General features: G+C 44.0%; 1 protein-coding gene across 1 annotated transcript in view; it reads left to right on the forward strand.

Moving 5' to 3' along the window:
- LOC106608207 (sodium/potassium/calcium exchanger 4) overlaps positions 1-22,438 on the forward strand; it is a 49,313-nt gene that overhangs the window by 20,875 nt on the left and 6,000 nt on the right. The window contains exons 3-15 of the mRNA XM_045721080.2: positions 2,158-2,234; positions 4,621-4,695; positions 5,004-5,088; positions 5,597-5,700; positions 11,818-11,892; positions 12,010-12,035; positions 12,218-12,271; positions 17,530-17,627; positions 20,028-20,197; positions 20,681-20,825; positions 21,348-21,514; positions 21,610-21,724; positions 21,922-22,034. Coding sequence (XP_045577036.1) covers positions 2,158-2,234; positions 4,621-4,695; positions 5,004-5,088; positions 5,597-5,700; positions 11,818-11,892; positions 12,010-12,035; positions 12,218-12,271; positions 17,530-17,627; positions 20,028-20,197; positions 20,681-20,825; positions 21,348-21,514; positions 21,610-21,724; positions 21,922-22,034 — 1,304 coding nt within the window. The remainder of the gene's footprint in view (positions 1-2,157; positions 2,235-4,620; positions 4,696-5,003; positions 5,089-5,596; positions 5,701-11,817; positions 11,893-12,009; positions 12,036-12,217; positions 12,272-17,529; positions 17,628-20,027; positions 20,198-20,680; positions 20,826-21,347; positions 21,515-21,609; positions 21,725-21,921; positions 22,035-22,438) is intronic.

Genomic DNA, 22,438 nt, shown 5'->3' on the forward strand with positions numbered 1-22,438 from the left:
CTCCCCGCCTGTCCCCGTGTGGCAAAGGGCTGTTGAAGCATGTTCGTGTCCGGACTGACCTCCGCAGGAAAGGACAAAGGCAGACGGTGTCCGGTTCACTGTTTACAACGCGGTGAGCGAGAGGCGACCCCCTCCGTCCGCCCAACTGTGCGCTAGCTCCCGGTCGCGTTCTAAGTACGTTTTTGCTATGGTACCTATTTATACCACGCGCACAGCCAGACCTGATTGTATCGTGGCACCAAGGGATTGTTCCATTAACTACAAAGAGGGAGAGATGGTGATGGCTGCTAGAGCAATTCTATTATTGATTGACGCACAGAACACCCCAGTCGGTATTGGAAGACGTGGCGGGCAAACGTGGACTGTACAGAGAGCGGGTTAAAGCCACTCTAGGGGAAACGTATGTTATTTACTTGGATGGCAGCTCTATTTGATTCCTCTAAGCTTTGTGGTCGTCATTGCCAAATGAGTCAAGTTAATGCTGCCTATGGTATTTCCCGAATTGGGCTATTATTGTTATGTTACATAATGCCTCCTCGTGCGCAGCTGTCGTTTTAATGTATTGCACCTGTGATCTCCAGAACAGTAGCCCACACGAAGCTTTCGGCACATTGACGGCCTTCATAAATACAATGGGCAAAATCTAGTCAATGGTGTAATATTTTTCCGCACTGAATTTCACATATTGCCTTTGTTGACTATCTGTTGTGACATGCAGCATCCGACCTTGGGAGCACTCTCAGACATTTCTGTGTGGGGACTTTGTCACGTGGCAAAGGACCGACACTGCGCTAATATAAACAATTCATGCTGCTAGCGGAGATTAAGCACCATGGACAGCGACCAACGGGAATCCCCGATCTGACATTTAAAAACTCTTTCCTCGTCCCTACCTGCACGTCTACTGGGGGAAGGGATGTTATAGGCTACTGTAATATCACATGATATCCCTTGGAAAAGTTGGGCCAAAGCAGTGTTGCCAAGGAGGATTTAACACTTGGGTTAGTGAATCAGTCACGAGCGCCATCTAATGTGTATATAGACGGTGTATTGCACTAGGTGTGGGACAGGTGCACTGGTATAGCGTCTCAGGTGATCACTGCCATTTCATGAGTCGATATGCTGCAGAAGATCAAATGTAGGTTATTGGTGCATACTCTGTATGAAACTGTGCTTAGTACTTCTGCTGGCTATTTGAACGGTAATGCATGATTGTTTCGTTTGTGTTAAACGCTGTTAAACACACAGACTATTGTATCAAGCCATGTGCAAATGCCAGAGAGCTGATCTACACGTAGCCTATGGTGGATTTTGGACAATCTAGGATCATATAACTTCATGGTCAGGTATCCTGATTGCCTGTGCCATTATTCTACATGATGGAAGTAATGGGAAGAGAAGGTACATGCAGGTGGGTGTATGTCTGATCTCTGGTGGACACACCATTCCTACTCCAGACACTAGCTGGGTCCCATGGAGGGCCAGTCTGTTGCTCACTGCTGTGACCAGATGCTCAGCAGAGTGACCACGTTTTTGGGCAGTACATGGGTCAGTAGAGTCAGGGGTCAACCTGTGTTCTAGCCAGGTTTAAAGGGCATCTGGTGATTTATTTATTTTTTTTCATTTTTTTGGCCAGGTTTAGAGGTGGTGAATGAGCCTTGTCTGTGTCGCCACCTAGCTTCCTTGCACTCTATCAGGGCTGTGTTCAGTAGGGCACACTGTAAAGAAAGCTCTTTGAAATGTTTGCAATGGAAAACAAGGGTTTCATATTGGACAAGTTCAGGTAGTATATCTCTGTTTCTAAACTGTTTCTCCCTACTGAACACACAAACCAATTCATGCCCTATGAGAATTACCTCATTGTCATTATTTTAGGCGATGAGGATGGGTCAATTGGTGACATAATGCAAACAGAAATGAAGTGGTGTTTCAGAGTTGACATGTATTGTACACGCATTGTGTCTTTACAAACATCTTTGTCAATCACGTCACCACAGAAATGAAGTCATGTGTTTTGGAGTTGACTGGAACATTTTCAGTCTTACAAACCTCATGGTCAGTGCCACCACCATGTCACAAGGTGACCTCATCCTTGGAGTGGGGACATCTGGCACATCAGTAACATTACTGACATGTGGTGATGTTTTCTCTCCTCAGCGATCAAGGAGTTCCCTGAAGACCTTTTCACCAACAACGAGCGCAAGAGTGGGGCCGTCCTGCTGCACATAGTGGCGGTAAGGCAGCTCTTTGAATGCATCCATTACTAATTATGACGCTTTCATCACTGGTCCAGTCCAAAATCAACCTCTCGTCCTTAGCTCTAGTTGACTTCTTGATTGCCCCCAGTATGAAAGGTGTAAGTAATATGGGAATGACTCCACCTAGACCGTGGTCTTACAATGATGACTGAAGTTTTCACCACAAATATTTGCGGGGTCACTGATGGCTTAATTCAATATCTTCACATTAAGTATGTTTTCTATCTTGTATTTTGTTATCCTGAAAATTGAAAATATTTAAGGGGTCAAGTGATCTCGTCAGTTTCAGTGGGTAAGAAACGTCTGATACCCCCCTGGTATTATCAAGAGGTGTCTGGGAGTAGGGCACTAAGGGTAGTGTGTCAACTCACTGCCCAGAGTGGGTGAAAAATGCACTTTGATGATATTTCACTTATGTTCTAAAATACATTTTACCAAGACAAATATGATTGTTCATGTTGTGAATCGTTCAGGGGGTCTGTCTCTACCATATCATTAACATTATGTCTAAAAGTTTGATTTCGTAACCTAATACATCCCATAATACGCACTGAGCTCTGTTGACCGAGCGGTGCACTTTCTCGCAGCGACTTGAGGTTTTTACGTGTGGTGGTCTCAAAAAGCCAAATTAACATGACACAAACTGAATTAAATGAAAAAGGCTTTGAAAATGCAAAGCTTGTGATACGCTCAGTGCTCTGATATTTCAGAGATACTGTATCCTTGTTTTTGAGACATCTTTTGAAAAAGAACAGGAATTTTGCATTAATATGTAAAAGCGTACACTAAAATCTGAAAATACTACTTGTCATGTCTATCTTAGCTGTATTGTTTTATATGCTCTGGAAGCAATGCTTTTTTCCTGATATTTGACTGCTTTTTTTCTGTCTGGCCTCCACTGATTTAGTCACCCCAATTTTTATTTTATTTTACCCATTGGTCAAAAGATGTTTTTAATTAGACACCCTATTAAGGGTTGAATGGACTGGCATACCTCATCTCCTTTCTCCACCACACTAATTTGACCCAAAGCAGGGGCTCCTGCCCCCTTCTGTATCCTCACTAACAGCAAACCCTGTCCTGCTGGGTTCTGTCCCGCTGGGTTCAGTCCTGGTCTAGGGGTTCTGTCCCGCTGGGTTCAGCCCTGGTCTAGGGGTTCTGTCCCGCTGGGTTCAGCCCTGGTCTAGGGGTTCTGTCCCGCTGGGTTCAGCCCTGGTCTAGGGGTTCTGTCCCGCTGGGTTCAGCCCTGGTCTAGGGGTTCTGTCCCGCTGGGTTCAGTCCTGGTCTAGGGGTTCTGTCCCGCTGGGTTCAGCCCTGGTCTAGGGGTTCTGTCCCGCTGGGTTCAGCCCTGGTCTAGGGGTTCTGTCCCGCTGGGTTCAGCCCTGGTCTAGGGGTTCTGTCCCGCTGGGTTCAGCCCTGGTCTAGGGGTTCTGTCCCGCTGGGTTCAGCCCTGGTCTAGGGGTTCTGTCCCGCTGGGTTCAGCCCTGGTCTAGGAACCATTCCTCAATTTTACAGGTCTTCATTGTAAATATGAATGTGTTCTTAATCGACTTAGCTGTATAAATAAATAAAATAAATCTCACATGTAATAGGTGTGAAGTTAAGAAGAATCTTGATTCATTTAATGTAATGCTATGACGCTGAGATGAGAGGACTAATGGTAAATTTGGAGCCAATTATTCGCTGGTCCTACAGTGCCCCCTGTGGCTGGGTTGGAGCACAGCACCCTCTGGAGCCCAGTGATGTCAGTCTTGATCTATAATTTATATATCTATCACGTCAGCTGTACTGAAATAGAATTGTTTTTTTCTCACTCCCACAATGCTAAGGAACAATTGCCTGCTCACATCTCTTTGTGCTGTCTTGCCAACTGCTATGGTTATTTGGCATGAAAATGATCATAGGAGTTGGCTATACAGCATGAGTAGATCTGGGACAAGGCTAGGGGGATATTATGCAGTATGCACTGCAGTTAATGTCTAAGCAATGACCTATACAAACAATTTTCAAAGTGATTATCAATCCCAGATCAGACGATCAGATGGATATCATTCTACCTGGTGGTAGCAGTTCCATCTTTAGATATGTTAGGTAGAATTTCCTACACATTTATTACCTTATGTATGTAATCCTAGATGTTTCTAATCCTCCCAGCTCTACGTCATACCTAGCAGCTATGTGCTAGGGGTCCATTTTGGGATTGGTCGATAGTGCTCTCTAGGTTCATCCTTCCTTCCTTGATCTTCCAAGTTTCCTTCCTTGGTCTTCCAAGTTTCCTATCAGATCAGCCAATTTCTGCTGAGTTAATGTTTCACACGTATGCTCGTACACTCACCCTGACTTCTCTCCCGTCTCTCCGCAGGCCCTCTATATGTTCCTGGCCCTGGCTATAATCTGTGATGACTACTTTGTGACATCGCTGGAGAAGATCTGTGAGGTGAGGGACAGTTTTCCACCACCCTTGTTAGGAACACAATCTGGTGAAAGTGGTCAGAGATTAGGCCTATGTTCTTAACACGGGGAAGTTTTCTGCTAACTTAGTAGCTAGGTTGGCACTTCTCGAGTAATACTTTCACTCATCAATATTCTTTGAGAACTGAATGAAATATTCCTAATGAAGTACTTCTCTATTCTGTGATTGATTTGGGTGTGAAGATACATGAATTGCCACATTTAAATGCAAAGCTTTTTGGAAGCTCACCTTGAATAAGCACTCTGGTCTCCTCGTCTCTTTCTGTCCGTCAGAAACTAGACCTAAGTGAGGATGTTGCCGGAGCCACTTTTATGGCAGCTGGGAGTTCTGCTCCAGAGCTGTTTGCCTCAGTCATTGGTAAGATATGACACACCGCCACACACACACACACCGGCACACTCACGTCGACACAATCTCTGATACCCAGAAGTAAAATCTTGTGTAATTGCGTCAGATGCTGGATTATGTTCTGGGGAGAGATGTATAGGATAAAATACTAACCATACTAGAGAAGTCTACACCCCCCCCTCCTCCCCAAAACGTAAACTTTCAGACAAAGCATGAACCAAATGTCCCCCCTTCCTTCTGAAATGTGAAAGATGTCAACTCGTGGGAAACTGTGATTTGTCCAAATGATCAGTGTCTATAAAAACCTGCGTACCAGAAAAAAGTGACTTGTTAATCATCGCATCCCACAGTCTTCTGACAGACTACGTGTGTCTGTTCACCAGAGTTTAACCAACATAAACACACCAATATATCCAAATCTAAAAAAAACACACCTACACACACAGATGCTACACACACACTCTCCCAGATGGCTGTTGTCAGGGCTGATTGCTGTTGGCTCCCTCCCTCTGTGCAGGTGTCTTCATCACCCACGGTGACGTGGGGGTGGGGACAATCGTTGGCTCAGCCGTCTTCAATATCCTGTGCATCATCGGTGTGTGCGGAATCTTTGCCGGACAGGTGTGTTTCTGTGTGTGTTTCTTTGTACGTATGCAGGTGTGCGTGCAGGTCTCGTTTAGTGCAGCATTTACGTTTGGATCACTTATGGGCTGAGAAGGAGTGCCCCTAAGGGGAACCATGTCCAGATGAATGTTTGATTGTTTTGTCTTGGAAAGCATATTCCTGGGCCGTGTTCAGAAAGAGCAGGAGTGCTGATCTAGGATCAGTTTTGCCTTTTTTAGATTATAATGAGTAGGATTACAGTGTCTTCGGAAAGTATTCAGACCCATTAAAAAAAAATGAAAAGGCATCAGCAATCTGCACACAGTACTCCATAATCACAAAGTGAAAACAGATTTTGACATTTTTGCAAATGTATTCAAAATAAACAAATACCTTATTTACGTACAGTTGAAGTCGGAAGTTTACATACACCTTAGCCAAATGCATTTAAACTCAGTTTTTCACAATTCCTGACATTTAATCCTAGTATAAAATCCCTGTGATCAGTTAGGATCACCACTTTATTTTAAGAATGTGAAACGTCAGAATAATAGTGATTTATTTCCGCTTTTATTTCTTTCATCACATTCCCAGTGGGTCAGAAGGTTACATGCACTCAATTAGTATTTGGTAGCATTGCCTTTAAATTGTTTAACTTGGGTCAAACATTTCGGGTAGCCTTCCACAAGCTTCACACAATAAGTTGGGTGAATTTTGGCCCATTCCTCCTGACAGAGCTGGTGTAACTGAGTCAGGTTTGAAGGCCTCCTTGCTCGCACACACTTTTTCAGTTCTGCCCACAAATGTTCTATAAGATTGAGGTCAGGGCTTTGTGATGGCCATTCCAATACCTTGACTTTGCTGTCCTTAAGCCATTTTGCCACAACTTTGGAAGTATGCTTGGGGTCATTGTCCATTTGGAAGACCCATTTGCGACCAAGCTTTAACTTCCTGACTGATGTCTTGATGTTGCTTCAATATATCCACATAATTTTCCTTCCTCATGTTGCCATCTATTTTGTAAAGTGCATCAGTCCCTCCTGCAGCAAAGCACCCCCACAACATGATGCTGCCACCCCTGTGCTTCACGGTTTGGATGGTGTTCTTCGGCTTGCAAGCATCCCCCTTTTTCCTCCAAACAAACCAATGGTCATTATGGCCAAACAGTTCTACTTTTGTTTAATCAGACCAGAGGACATTTCTCCAAAAAGTACGATATTTGTCCCCATGTGCAGTTGCAAACCGTAGTCTGGCTTTTTATGGCGGTTTTGGAGCAGTGGCTTCTAACTTGCTGAGCGGCCTTTCAGGTTATGTCGATATAGGACTCGTTTGAACTTGTACTTTTAAAAATCCACCTCTCTAAAAACAAGTCTCTCACCATTGCCGCCTGCTATAGACCACCCTCTGGTCCCAGCTGTGCTCTGGACACCATATGTGAAATGATTGCCCCCCATCTATCTTCAGAGTTCATGCTGCTAGGTGACCTCAACTGGGACATGCTTAACACCCCGGGCCATCCTACAATCTAAGCTTGATGCCCTCAATCTCACACAAATTATCAATGAACCTACTAGGTACCACCCCAAAGCCGTAAACACGTCACCCTCATAGATATCATCCTAACCAACTTGCCCTCTAAATACACCTCTGCTGTTTTCAACCAAGATCTCAGCGATCACTGCCTCATTGCCTGCATCCGTAATGGGTCAGCGGTCAAACGACCTACACTCATCACTGTGAAACGCTCCCTGAAACACTTCAGCGAGCAGGCCTTTCTAATTGACCTGGCCCGGGTATCCTGGAAGGATAGTGACCTCATCCCGTCAGTAGAGGATGCCTGGTTATTTTTTTAAAAATGCCTTCCTCACCATCTTAAAGAATGCCCCATTCAAGAAATTTAGAACCAGGAACAGATATAGCCCTTGGTTCTCTCCAGACCTGACTGCCCTTAACCAACACAAAAACATCCTGTGGGCGTTCTGCATTAGCATCGAACAGCCCCCGTGATATGCAACTTTTCAGGGAAGTTAGAAACCAATATTCACAGGCAGTTAGAAATGCCAAGGCTAGCTTTTTCAAACAGAAATTTGCTTCCTGCAACACAAACTCCAAAAAGTTCTGGGACACTGTAAAGTCCATGGAGAATAAGAGCACCAACTCCCAGCTGCCCACTGCACTAAGGATAGGAAAGTCTGTCACCTCCGATAAATCCACTATAATTGAGAATTTCAATAAGCATTTTTCTCTCGGCTGGCCATGCTTTCCACCTGGCTACCCCTACCCCGGTAAACAGCACTGCACCCCCCACAGCAACTCACCCAAGCCTTCCCCATTTCTCCTTCTCCCAAATCCAGTCAGCTGATGTTCTGAAAGAGCTGCAAAATCTGGACCCCTACAAATCAGCCGGGCTAGACAATCTGGACCCTTTCTTTCTAAAATGATCTGCCAAAATTGTTGCAACCCCTATTACTAGCCTGTTCAACCTCTCTTTCGTGTCGTCTGGGATTCCAAAAGATTGGAAAGCTGCCGCGGTCATCCCCCTCTTCAAAGGGGGGGACACTTCAGACCCAAACTGCTACAGACCTATATCTATCCTACCCTGCCTTTCTAAGGTATTCCAAAGCCAAGTCAACAAACAGATTACCGACCATTTCGAATCTCACCGCACCTTCTCTGCTATGCAATCTGGTTTCAGAGCTGGTCATGGGTGCACCTCAGCCATGCTCAAGGTCCTGAACGATATCTTAACCGCCATCGATAAGAAACAATACTGTGCAGCCGTATTCATTGACCTGGCCAAGGCTTTCGACTCTGTCAATCACCACATCTTCATCGGCAGACTCAATAGTCTTGGTTTCTCAAATGATTGCCTCGTCTGGTTCGCCAACTACTTCTCTGATAGAGTTCAGTGTGTCAAATCGGAGGGCCTGTTGTCCGGACCTCTGGCAGTCTCTATGGGGGTGCCACAGGGTTCAATTCTTGGGCCGACTCTCTTCTCTGTATACATCAATGTTGTCGCTCTTGCTGCTGGTGAGTCTCGGATCCACCTCTACGCAGACGACATCATTCTGTATACTTCTGGCCCTTCTTTGGACACTGTGTTAACAACCCTCCAGACGAGCTTCAATGCCATACAACTCTCCTTCCGTGGCCTCCAACTGCTCTTAAATACAAGTAAAACTAAATGCATGCTCTTCAAATGATCGCTGCCTGTACCTGCCCGCCCGTCCAGCATCAGTACTCTGGACGGCTCTGACTTAGAATATGTGGACAACTACAAGTACCTGGGTGTCTGGTTAGACTGTAAACTCTCCTTCCAGACTCACATTAAGCATCTCCAATCCAAAATTAAATCTACAATCAGCTTCCTATTTCGCAACAAAACCTCCTTCACTCATGCTGCCAAACATACCCTCGTAAAACTCACCATCCTACCGATCCTCGACCTCAGCGATGTCATTTACAAAATAGCCTCCAATAGCCTACTCAATAAATTGGATGCAGTATATCAGTGCCATCCGTTTGGTCACCAAAGCCCCATACACTACCCACCACTGCGACCTGTACGCTCTCGTTGGCTGGCCCTCGCTTCACACTCGTCGCCAAACCCACTGGCTCCAGGTCTACAAGACCCTGCTAGGTAAAGTCCCCCCTTATCTCAGCTCGCTGGTCACCATAGCAGCACCCACCTGTAGCACGCGCTCCAGCAGGTATATCTCACTGGTCACCCCCAAAGCCAATTCCTCCTTCGGCCGCCTCTCCTTCCAGTTCTCTGCTGTCAATGACTGGAACGAACTACAAACATCTCTGAAACTGGAAACACTTATCTCCCTCACTAGCTTTAAGCACCAGCTCTCAGAGCAGCTCACAGATTACTGCACCTGTACATAGCTCATCTATAATTTAGCCCACTGTATTATTGACTATGTTTTACTCCATGTGTAAATCTGTGTTGTTGTATGTGTGAAACTACTTTGCTTTATCTTGGCTAGGTTGCAATTGTAAATGAGAACTTGTTCTCAACTTGCCTACCTGGTTAAATAAATAAAAATCTTCACAAGGTCCTTTACTGCTGTTCTGGGATTGATTTGCACTTTACGCACCAAAGTACGTTCATCTCTAGGAGACAGAACGCATCTCCTTCCTGAGCGGTATGATGGCTGCGTGGTCCCATAGTGTTTATACTTGCGTACTATTGTTTATACAGATGAACGTGGTACCTTCAGGCATTTGGAAATTGCTACCAAGGATGAACTAGACTTGTGGAGGTCTACAATTCTTTTCTGAGGTCTTGGCTGATTTCTTTAGATTTTCCCATTAATTTCAAGCAAACAGGCACTGAGTTTGAAGGTAGGCCTTGAAATACATCGAGGTACACCTCCAATTGACTCAAATTATGTCAATTAGCCTATCAGAAGCTTCTAAAGCCATGACATAATTTTCTGGAATTTTCCAAGCTGTTTAAAGGCACAGTCAACTTAGTGTATGTAAAACAGTGAAATAATCTGTCTGTAAACAATTGTTGGAAAAATTACTTGTCATGCACAAAGTAGATGTCCTAACCGACTTGCCAAAACTATAGTTTGCTAACAAGAAATTTGTGGAGTGGTTGAAAAACGAGCTTTAATGACTCCAACCTAAGTGTATGTAAACTTCCTGCTTCAACTGTAAGTATTCAAACCCTTTGCTTTGAGACTCGAAATTGAGCTCAGGTGCATCCTGTTTCCTTTGATCATCCTTGATGTTTCTACAAGTTATTTGGTGTCCACCTGTGGTAAATTCAGTTCATTGGACATGATTTGGAAAGGCACACACCTGTCTATATAAGGCCCCACAGTTCACAGGGCATGTCAAAGCAAAAACAAAACCATGAGGTCGAAGGAATTGTCCGTATAGTTCCGAGACAGGTTTGTTTCGAGGCACAGTTCTGACGAAGGGTACCAAAACATTTCTGCAGCAATGAATGTCCCAAAGAACACAGTGGCCTCCATAATTCTTAAATGGAAGAAGTTTCGATTCACCAAGACTCTTCCTAGAGCTGGCCGCCCGGCCCTACAGAGCAAACGGGGGAGAATGGCCTTGGTCAGGGTGGTGACCGAGAACACGATGGTCACTCTGACAGCGCTTCAGAGTTCCTCTGTGGAGATGGGTGATCCTTCCAGAAGGACAACCATCTCTGCAGCACTCCACAAATCTAGCGTTTATGGTAGAGTGGCCAGACGGTAGCCGCTCCTCAGTAAAAGGCATATGACAGCCCACTTGGAGTTTGCCAAAAGGCACCTAAAGACACTCAGACCATGAGAAACAAGATTCTCTGGTCTGATGAAACCAATATTTTATTCTGGCCTGAATGCCAAGCATCACATCTGGAGGAAACCTGGCACCATCCCTACTGTGAAGTGTGGTGGTGGCAGCATCATGCTGTGGGGATGTTTTTCAGCATCAGGGACTGGGAGACTAGTCAGGATTGAGGTGAAGATGAACGGAGCAAAGTACAGGGCAATCCTTGATGAAAACCTGCTCCAGAGCGCTCATAATCTCAAACTAGGGCGGTTCACCTTCCAACAGGACAATGACCCTAAGCACACAGCTAAGACAACACGAGTGGCTTTGGGACAAGTCTCTGATGTCCTTGAATGTCCCAGAGCCCGGACTTGAACCTGATTTGAACAGCAGCAACGCTCTCCATCCAACCTGACAGAGCTTGAGAGGATCTGCAGAGAAGAATGGGAGAAACTCCCCAAATACAGGTGTGCCAAGCTTGTTGCGTCACACCCAAGACGACTCGAGGCTGTAATCGCTGCCAATGGTGCTTCAACAAAGTACTCAGTAAAGGGTTTGAATACTTATGTAAATGTCATATTTCAGTTTTTTTTATTTTTATAAATTAGCAAAAATGTTTAAACCTGTTTTTGCTTCGTCATTATGGGGTATTGTGCATAAAAACAATTGAATCAATATTATAATAAGGCTATAACCTATCAAAATGTGGAAAAAGTCAGGGTTTCTGAATACTTTCCGAAGGCGCTCTACGTAGAAAAGGGGAGCTGATCCTAGATCAGGACTTCTTGACTGAGACACATTAGTTACTGTATACAGGAACGGGATCTCTTTCCTGACTCTTCCTCTTTCTAGGTTGTAATGTTGGGTTGGTGGTCTGTTTTTCGAGATTCATTCTACTACATCTTGTCTATCCTAGCTCTTATTGCGGTAGGTCTGACATTAAATTGCTCTTAACATATACTGTATGCCACCATAAACAATATATTTATTGAGTAATTCCTAACTGGCATCGTTTTGATTTCTGCCCGTGCTCTTTTTCCCTAGTTCATTTACGATGAGAAGGTGGTGTGGTAAGTGATCAGCCCTTTTTAAATATGACCTTGATATGATGGGATTTCATTGGTTACGTACCTGAACTCTGCTCCTTATTGGGCGATATGTGATTTTATTGGGTTACTGGGATGTGATTTCATCGGCCTATATTGGGAGATCATTGGTTGTCTCTGAGCCTGTGCTCCTCTGTCCGTCTCAGGTGGGAGAGCCTGGTGTTGGTGCTCATGTACTGTGGATACATCCTCATCATGAAGTAAGTACTGCGCTACTAAGTCTGTGACATCACGCAGCTCAGGAAGGCCAATGAAACTGAGGGTGGATATCTTGAAGAGATTCTCCTGTACTTTTTGTATACTTTTTAGCCAGTAGTTCTAAAAGTAGAGCTAGCGAGCCAAAAGTGGTCCCCGGGGGAAAAAATGGTGTATACAGTACCAGTAAAAAGTTTGGACACGCCTACTCATTCAAGGGGTTTTCTTTATTTTGACTATTTTTTACATTGTAGAGTGCAAATCTGTCATCAAGGCTACTTTGAAGAATCTCAAATATAAAAAAAAAAGTAACACTTTTTTTTGGTTACTACATGATTCATAGTTTTGATGTCTTCACTAGTATTTTACAATGTAGAAAATAGTAAAAATAAAGAAAAACCCTGAAATGAGTAGGTGTGTCCAAACGTTTGACTGATGCTCTGTATGCAGATATGTGAAAAGTATGTGGACACCTGCTTGTAGAACATCTCATTCCAAAATCATGGGCATTAATGTGGAGTTGGTCCCCACTTTGCTGCTATAACAGCCTCCACTCTTCTGGGAAGGCTTTCCACTAGATGTTGGATCATTGCTGCGGGGACTTGCTTCCATTCAGCCACAAGAACATTAGTGAGGTTGGGCACTGATGTTGGGCGATTAGTCCTGGCTCGCAGTCAGTGTTCCAATTAATCTCAAAGGTGTTCGATGGGGTTGAGATCAGGGCTCTGTGCAGGCCAGTCAAGTTCTTCCACACCGATCTCGAAAAAAACATTTCTGTATGGACCTCGCTGTGTCCATAGGGGCATTGTCATGCTGAAACAGGAAAGAGCCTTCCCCAAACTGTTGCCACAAAGTTGGAAGCACAGACTCGTCTAGAATGTCATTGTATGCTGTAGCGTTTAGAATTTCCCTTCACTTGAACTAAGGGGGCTAGCCCAAACAATCAAATCACATTTTATTTGTCACATACACATAGTTAGCATATGTTAATGTGAGTGTAGCGAAATGCTTGTGCTTCTAGTTCTGACAGTGCAGTAATATCTAACAAGTAATCTAACAATTCCCCAACAACCACCTAATACATACAAATCTAAAGTGGTGAATGAGAATATGTACATGTAAGTATATGGCCGAGCGGCATAGGCAAGGTGCAATAGATGTTATAAAATGCAGTATAGACATGTAAACCATTATTTAGAGTGGCATTGTTTAAAGTGACTAGTGATCCATTTATTAAAGTGGCCAGTGATTGTGTCTCAATGTAGGCAGCAGCCTCTCTGAGTTAGTGATGGCTGTTTAGCAGTCTGATGGCCTTGAGATGGAAGCTGTTTTTCAGTCTCTCGGTCCCAGCTTTGATGTACCTGTACTGACCTCGCCTTCTGGATGGTAGTGGTGTGAACAGGCAGTGGCTCTGGTGGTTGAGGTCCTTGATGATCTTTTTGGCCATCCTGTGACATCGGGCGCTGTAGGTGTCCTGGAGGGCAGGTAGTTGGCCCCTGGTGATGCGTTGTGCAGACCGCACCACCCTCTGGAGAGCCCTGCGGTTGTGGGCGGAGCAGTTGCCATACCAGCGGTGATACAGCCCGACAGAATGCTCTCCATTGTGCAGCTGTGAAAGTTTGAGCGTTTTGGGTGAAAAGCCACATTTCTTCAACCTCCTGAGGTTGAAGAGGCTCTGTTGCGCCTTCTTCACCACACTGTTTGTGTGGGTGGACCATTTCAGTTTGTCGGTGACGTGTACGCCATGGAACTTAGACCATTATTCCTCCACCAAGCTTTACAGTTGGCACTATGCATTCGGGTAGGTAGTGTTCTCCTGGCATCCGCCAAACCCAGATTCATCGTTCCAGAGAACGCGTTTCCACTGCTCCTGAGTCCAATGGCGACGAGCTTTACACCACTAAAGTCGACACTTGGCATTGCGCATGGTGATCTTAAACTTGTGTGCGACTGCTCGGCCATGGAAACCCATTTCATTAATCTCCCGACGAACAGGTCCTGTGCTGACGTTGCTTCCAGAGGCAGTTTGGAACTCTGTAGTGAGTGTTGCAACCGAGGACAGATGATTTTTACATGCTATGCACTTCAGCATTTGGTGGTCCTGTTCTGTGAGCTTGTGTGACCTACCACTTCATGGCTGAGCCGTTGTTCCTCTTAGACGTTTACACTTCACAACAGCACTTACAGTTAACTGGGGCAGCTCTAGCAGGGCAGCATTTTGACTTGTTGGAAAGATGGCATCCTATAACGGTGCCACGTTAAGTCAATGCGCTCTTCAGTACGGACCATTCTACTGCCAATGTTTGTCTATGGAGATTGCATGGCGGTGTGCTCGATTTTTATACACCTGTCAGCAACGGATGTGGCTGAAATAGCCAAATTCACTCCTTTGTAGGGGTGTCCACATACTTTGGGCCTTTTATTGTATGTGCACCGCGTCATTGCTCTCTCTCTCTCTGCTGTGTGTTCATCTTGCTAGCTGTCACTCAAATGGCGAGGGGGGTGAAGCTCATTGGCTAGAACTTGAATTGCTAGGGGGCTGGCCCACGTGTTGAAGCACAGCTTCCAGTAAACACCCAGTAAACACCCGGTAAACACCCTAGGGATTTGGTGGCTAATTGAGGTAAGACCGTAATTCTGGTGATAGATTGTACATGTGAAGCAACACAAACATTGGCACACACACAATAACATACGCACTATACATACACATGGCTTTAGTACTGTAGATATGTGGTGGAGTAGGGGCCTGAGGGCTTACAGTGTCTTGTGAAATCTGTGAATGTTTTAAAATTGTAAAAACTGCCTTAATTTTGCTGGACCACAGGAAGAGTAGCTGCTGCTTTGGCAGGAACTAATGGGGATCCATAATAACTACAAACTACACATTGACACATCCAGCCCAAAGCGAGAGGTTTACATTTTCCGTAACATCTCTTTTAAGATGTTGTATGTATTTCTAAGAAATGTACAAAGACTGAATGCTAAAATATTGAATTTGAGTCACCCCGATTTTCTGGGGGATGGGAGTTTTTGTCTGTCTGTTTCTGCCTTCGTTCATCCAGGTCACTTCTGCTGCCAGTAATCTGTCTCTCAGCCCCAGCCTGCTCACTCCCAGCCCAGCCATAAGACTTTAATCCTCCCTCTGCAGTGGCTAAAGAGCACCATGCTTAACTGGATATCACTTGTCTCCTGTCTAGTTAGGAGGAAAGGACTTCTCAGACTGCCCTTCTATGACCCATTATGAAAGCTACTCGCAAAATAGCCTACTCACTGACTATTTCAGACTATTCTGTCCATAGGGATTGCTGTATGTACTATCATTAGAAGTGTGCATACATAGGATGTCAAATATAGTGGATATAAAAAGTCTACACACTCCTGTTAAAATGGCAGGTTTTTGTGATGTAAAAGAATGAGACAAAGATAAATCATGTCAGAACTTTTTCTACTGTTAATGTGACCTATAATGTGAACAATTGAAAAACAAACTGAAATCTTCGAGGGGGAAAAATGAAAAATAAAAACCTTACAATAACCTGGTTGCATAAGTGTGCATAAGTCTTATAACTGGGGATGTGGCTGTGTTCAGAATTAACCAATCACATTCAAACTCATGTTAAATAGAAGTCATTACACACCTGCCATCATTTAAAGTGACTCTGATTAATCACAAATAAAGTTCAGCTGTTCTAGTAGGATTTTCCTGACATTTTCTTAGTTGCATCTCAGAGCAAAAGCCATGGTCCGCAGAGAGCTTCCAAAGCATCAGAGGGATCTCATTGTTGAAAGATATCAGTCAGGAGAAGGGTACAAAATAATTTCCAAAGCATTACATATACCATGGAACACAGTGAAAACAGTCATCATGAAGTGGAGAAAATATGGCACCACAGAGACATTACCAAGAACTGGACGTCCCTCCAAAATGTATGAAAAGACGAGAAGATAACTGGTCAGGGAGGCTTCCAAGAGGCCTACAGCAACATTAAAGGAACTGCAGGAATTTCTGGCAAGTACTGGCTGTGTGTTACATGTGACAACAATCTCCCGTATTCTTCATATGAATGGGCTATGGGGTAGGGTGGCAAGACGGAAGTCTTTTCTTACAATGAAAAACATCCAAGCCCGGCTGAAGTTTGCGAAAACAAACATCAAGTCCCCCAAAAGCACGTGGGAAAATGTGTTATGGTCTGATGAAACCAATGTTGAGCTTTTTGGCCATAATTCCAAAAGGTATGTTTGGCGCAAAAACAGCACTGCACATCACCCAAAGAACACCATACCCACAGTGAAGCATGGTGGTGGCAGCATCAAGCTTTGGGGCTGTTTTTCTTCAGCTGGAACTGGGGCCTTAGTCAGGGTGGAGGGAATTATGAACAGTTCCAAATACCAGGCAATTTTGGCACAAAACCTTCAGGCGTCCGTTAGAAAGCTGAAGATGAAGAGGAAGTTCACCTTTCAGCACGACAACGACCCAATGCACACATCCAAATCCATGAAAGCATGGCTTCACCAGAAGAAGATTAACGTTTTGGAATGGCCCAGCCAGAGCACAGACCTGAATCCAATTGAAAATCTCTGGGGTGATCTGAAGAGGGCTGTGCACAGGAGATGTCCTCGCAATCTGACAGATTTGGAGCGCTTTTGCAAAGAAGAGTGGGCAAATATTGCCACATCAAGTTGTGCCATGCTAATAGACTCCTACCCAAAAAGACTGAGTGCTGTAATAAAATCAAAGGTGCTTCAACAAAGTATTAGTTTAAGGGTGTGCACACTTATGCAACCAGGTTATTGTGAGTTTTTATTTTTCCCCTCAAAGATTTCAGTTTGTTTTTCAATTGAATTGTTCACGTTATAGGTCACATTAAAGGTGGAAAAAGTTCTGACATTGTCTCATTATTTTACATCACAAAAACCTGGCATTTTAACAGGGGTGTGTAGACTTTTTAAATCCACTGTATAACATGGTTTCACATTCCCCAGAAGTTGCAGGACTGAGTTTTCCACAGTTATTGTAAATATGACCAGTTGTAACAATGTTGCTGCAGTTTACTGTATACACATGGCAAGTTTACAGGACCCAGATTAAACCTATTAATCCTAGTCCTAAAATGTTCGTTTTTTTCAATGGAGAATTAAGTCAATTTATTAATCTGTGTCCAGGAAACTGTTCCCTGGAGTTCACACACCACTGCATACAATTCAGTTATTGGCTGTTGATGAACAAGGGTGCCATTGACCAGTGTCCCTCTTCTCCCAGGTTTAACCAGAGCTTGCAGAAGTTGTTCACAGGGAAAGGGGGTAAAGACAAGAACCAGGCCAATGGTAACGCGGCGGCCAGCAGCGAGATGGAGGACGGTAATAGAGCTTGTTATGGGGCTGATGACCCCTCATTACCTATACTCAGCACAGCAGCAGGTAAGGCTGACCAGACAGGCTGTAGTACACACCAAGGCTTCTCGAAGACATATTCTCTACTGATCTTCCCCAAAATGGACTAATGGCTGTTTTTTTTGAGGGAATGGCTGTGTGAGGGGATGGCTGTTTGGTTTAATTGCGTTGGGTTGGTCTTGGTTGGGTTGTGGAAGTGAAGTTGGAATATGGACTTCTGGGATTTGGGTAGGACTTCCTCTGTCAGTGTGGTGAAGGTGTTGCAGTTCTACAGTCTCCATTCTACTACGCTGACTAACACTGGATAAGAGGTACCCTTCTGCTCAACCACAGTGCTCTCTCTCTCAGCCTAGCCACCTTATCTTTGGTATTGTCATAAGCAACTTGTAACTTGTGTAGATGCGACCCATATCTTCTGCTTTTTTTCCACTGTCAAAGCGCCTGTCTGTTTAGCCTTACTAAAACCTTCTGTTGCTTATTGTGTGTAGTGACTGTTTCTGCATGCTAGAATGCAGTGTTTCTCTGCAGTATGTTGCTCTGCTTGTCTCTTGACGTTTCAGCCCACTGACTTATGGTACTAAATATCCAAATATAGGGAATGTTTGTCAGCTTTGTTTACTTAATGTGTGCATATCAATTTCTATTTAATTAATAAACTCTTGCTAATTGAATATAGAACACTTATTAAACCCTGCATCCAGGCATTATAATAGGAGTATGTTTAAAACACAAGTGAAAACGAAAAAGTGTTTTTACACCTTCAAGTAATTGTCCAGTGTTTACAGATTTCTATTAGATATGACCTATATTTAGTTACAGTATGAGTGAAAAAAAGTTTCCAAAAACACAAGTTAAAAGCATATTTTCTGTGTTGGAATGGTGTTTTCCATTAGCACCGGCCGTCCGCTAATAATTTTCGATCGGCTACTTTTTCCACTTCATATTAACTAGGCTATGTTTTTCATTTAAAAGTTTCAATTCGCTAGTCCGTCAAGCCCTCTCCCTCTAGAATGACCGATATGCATCTTCTAGCGATCTTTTGATAGGATAGGTGCATGGCAGTCACTAAGCAAGCGATGACAGGGAACCGCAGTCTGCTGTCTGTCTCGACTCCAGGTACAATCTGTGTGCACTGTGGTTGCAGCCAAATTTCTTTACACAGAGGAGGGAGAGGGCATGATGCTTGTGAATTTCCACATCCTATGTAATGTAAGTGGTAACGATGAGTCAATCAACTTAGCCTAATTATTGTTTTAATGCACATGAATTGATTTTATTTCACGTAGCCAGCCACGCAGTCGTGACACAGGCTATTTACTGTGCGTTGATTAACAACTGAATAGCAAGTGTTGACTAGTTTTATTTATAATACATTTTTTGGGGGGCAAATAATTATCTGACACACAACCAAAACAAATAGCCAATGGATTCAACAAATTTGTAGAGTCAAAGGCTTGACGTAAACGTTGCATGCTATGAATATGGGACAAAATACTAAACTTTTGACTACTTTAATATACATGTGTGAATTTGTCCCAATACTTTTGCTGCAATTTCTGAACGGTTCACCTGATTTTATGGATTAAAATACCCTTAAATTAAAGCTGACAGCCAGCAGTTGAACCTCTGTCCCAATACTTTTGGAGCTCAATGTATATTGTGTAGGGCCCCAACTAATGATCATTAATTAATTAATTTGGGCTATGTCAAATCTGAAAGAGATACTTCACTGATATTCATATTTTTTACATTTTAAAATTGTATTTTTTCAAGATGTGGGCTATTTACTTCATTTTTCTGTTTTAATAAAATACATAATTTGAAGAACAAACATTGTGGCAATACATTTTGCAGTAAAACTGTAAAGACTTAAATCTCATGAGAAGACAAGTTCCATGTTAAAGGGTTAAATGTTCTCTTAGAAGATAGTCCTGCTCATATAGGCCTATATTTAGATGACATACTATCAATACACTGAATACATACATGTTCAAATGACTGAACATGTAAAGTCATGTCTTTCTACAATAGTCCACCAAGATAGAGCTCCTTAGGCCAAAAATGACTAAGGGAATGATCTTATCCCCTGAGGAAATAGCAAGCAACGGTCTGTTTGAGATACAAGTTTGAGGTAGAGTTATGAAGTGTTTTGTTCTCCAATTTATGTTTTGGCCACATACGAGTATAGAATGAGTCAACAACAACATTTGCGTATGAGTTAACAGAATAATACCTTTTTTAAGTGAGAATTTCGCTGGATAGTACTTCAGTGGATTTTTGGTGGTTTTTCTTGCTAGCATGTTTGTGTGTTAGCGTCTGTGTGTGTGCATGTCAGTTTGAAGGACTAACGTGTCTGTCTATCTCCAGTTAAGCCCAGTAAGGCTTACAGTCGTGGCTCTGTGGTCATGGTCGACGAGATTATGCACGCCAGCCCTCCCAAGTTACGCTTCCCCGAGGCTGGCCTCCGTGTCATGGTCACCAGCCATTTTGGACCAAAGACCCGGCTGCGCATGGCCAGTCGCCTCATCATCACTGAGGTACGGATAGATAGGGATGCAACTACAGGAAAGAGATGAGGAGCAGATTGTTTCCATGTTAAAAAATGCAATGGCCTCTGATGTAGATTTTATAGTGTTCATTAGTCAGCAATCAGAAAGAATCTGACTGAAACAGCGGGGGTCTACTTGGTGTATTCACCAGTCGCAGACCGTAGCGAAACGTTTGGTCTGTTGCAAAAAGTTTTGCGCTTTGCAACGCAAACTGTTTACTCCAAACGGAATACGTTTTGCAACAAAAAATGGAGTTTCTATTGGACTAATTCAGGCAGGTCCCTCCTGGTTTTGTTCTGCTTCCTTCTGTTTCCATTTGGTTCCTCGAGTAAACAGTAAACTGTTTCAGTTGAAAAACGTTTTGCAACAAGCCAAAAGTTTTTCTACGGTCTGCGACTAATGAAATCACCCCTGGACGTTTTTGGATGCGTACCGTAATGAACAGCTCCCTGTTTTGCCTCTTCCTGACAGCGTCAGAAGCTGGTCCAGGGTGCCAACGGGGTGGAGACCCAGGTTCTGGAGGGGAAGGTGGACGTTGAGAATGGCAACGTGCCCGAAGACAAACCAGCAGAGGAGGAGCAGGAGAATGAAACCATCTCCCCCTTTCATATCCCTGGTGTGTGTGTGTGTGTTACCGGGATGTTTATGCAGACAGTGTGACATTACTGTCGATAGGAAATGTATTGTCGTCAAGACAAGATTGGTCCCATTTGCTTCCACTTCAGTAGACGTGTTGCCATTACCCAAATTATCCAGTGACTTTATCATATCATGACAAACTCTAATGATCTCTGACAGACTGTTATGTGCATGGCAAACACTGGCAAGTTTGTGTATGAAACAAACTTGTTTCAGCTGTCAAGTGCTTGATGATTAAAGGAGCTGATGAGTTAAATTAGTTTTGTGGGCTGGAACAAATAGCTTCAGACCTCTGTGGGTCTCCAGGACCAGAACACTGTTCTAGAATGTTGTATTGTAGTAGGTTCCTCTAGGGAGTTTTTCATCACCACTGTGCTTCTGCTTGCTTTTCCAGACTCGTAGCCGGCTGGTTTACTGTAAAGCACTTTGACTGGATATAAAAATGGCTTTATAAATGCATACATTTGATTGATTTTTATCTGCTGCTGCTGTTCTGCAGATGGCATCGGCAGCAAGTGCAAGTGGCTGATCTCGTGGCCCCTGCTGCTGCTCCTGTTCTTCACCATCCCCAACTGTGCCAAGCCTCGCTGGGAGAAGTTCTTCATGGTCTCCTTCTTCCTTTCTACCGTCTGGATCGCTGTCTTCTCCTACTTCATGGTCTGGATGGTGAGTCTCAGGGTAGAGGGTGTGGGGGGGTGCAAGGGGTGTTTGTCTGTCGTTCTGTTCACTTATCAGTCGTAACGTGGGGGGGTGTGTCACAGGTCACCATCATCGGCTACACCCTTGGCATCCCAGATGTCATTATGGGCATCACTTTCCTGGCAGCGGGCACCAGCGTTCCAGACTGCATCGCCAGTCTCATTGTTGCTCGGCAAGGTACAGCTCTATTTTCTGTCATTTCCCTGAACTGTTTGATAGGACTAGGGCATCTAGTCATTGGCTTTCTTTCATTGGGGGGGTGGTCTTCGGACTGTACCATCTTTAGCGATACTCTTTAAGGCTTTTCCAAGTTAATTCTGGAGGTTGTTTTTATGTAAAATGCTAATATTTGAACAACAGCTATTTTTGTTTAGGATTGGGTGACATGGCAGTGTCCAACACCATCGGCAGTAATGTGTTTGATATCCTGGTTGGGCTGGGCGTTCCCTGGGCACTGCAGACCATGGCGGTCAGCTACGGCTCCGAGGTAAGAACAGCTATAGGGAACGGAGTAGGGTGAGGTTGCCTCCGGACACTGATCTTGGATCAGTTTAGCATTTTAGTTAGGATAGGGGGAGTGGAACTGATACCTTCACCCTGGAGCATAGCATAGGAAACAGAGCTCACTGCTGAGAGCTCACTGCTGAGAGACGTACAACTTCAGCTCAATATGCACTGTAAATACTTGTAGTTTATTAGTCATCTTTCTGGAAGTGAATACACTCAAATTAATTCAAGTGTTCATCACTCATGTTTTGAAGAGGGAAAACATTTTTTTTAAGGACAAAGTAACGATGTGTTTCAGTACTGTGGGAGTCCTTGACCTTATTGTTGCTCCAGCTCTCTCCCACCTGTCTACTAGGAGTGCATCTCAATAGTATGACGTTCTCT

Source organism: Salmo salar, chromosome 06 (assembly GCF_965601325.2).
Source record: "Salmo salar chromosome 06, fSalSal1, whole genome shotgun sequence".
Taxonomy (NCBI): domain Eukaryota; kingdom Metazoa; phylum Chordata; class Actinopteri; order Salmoniformes; family Salmonidae; genus Salmo; species Salmo salar.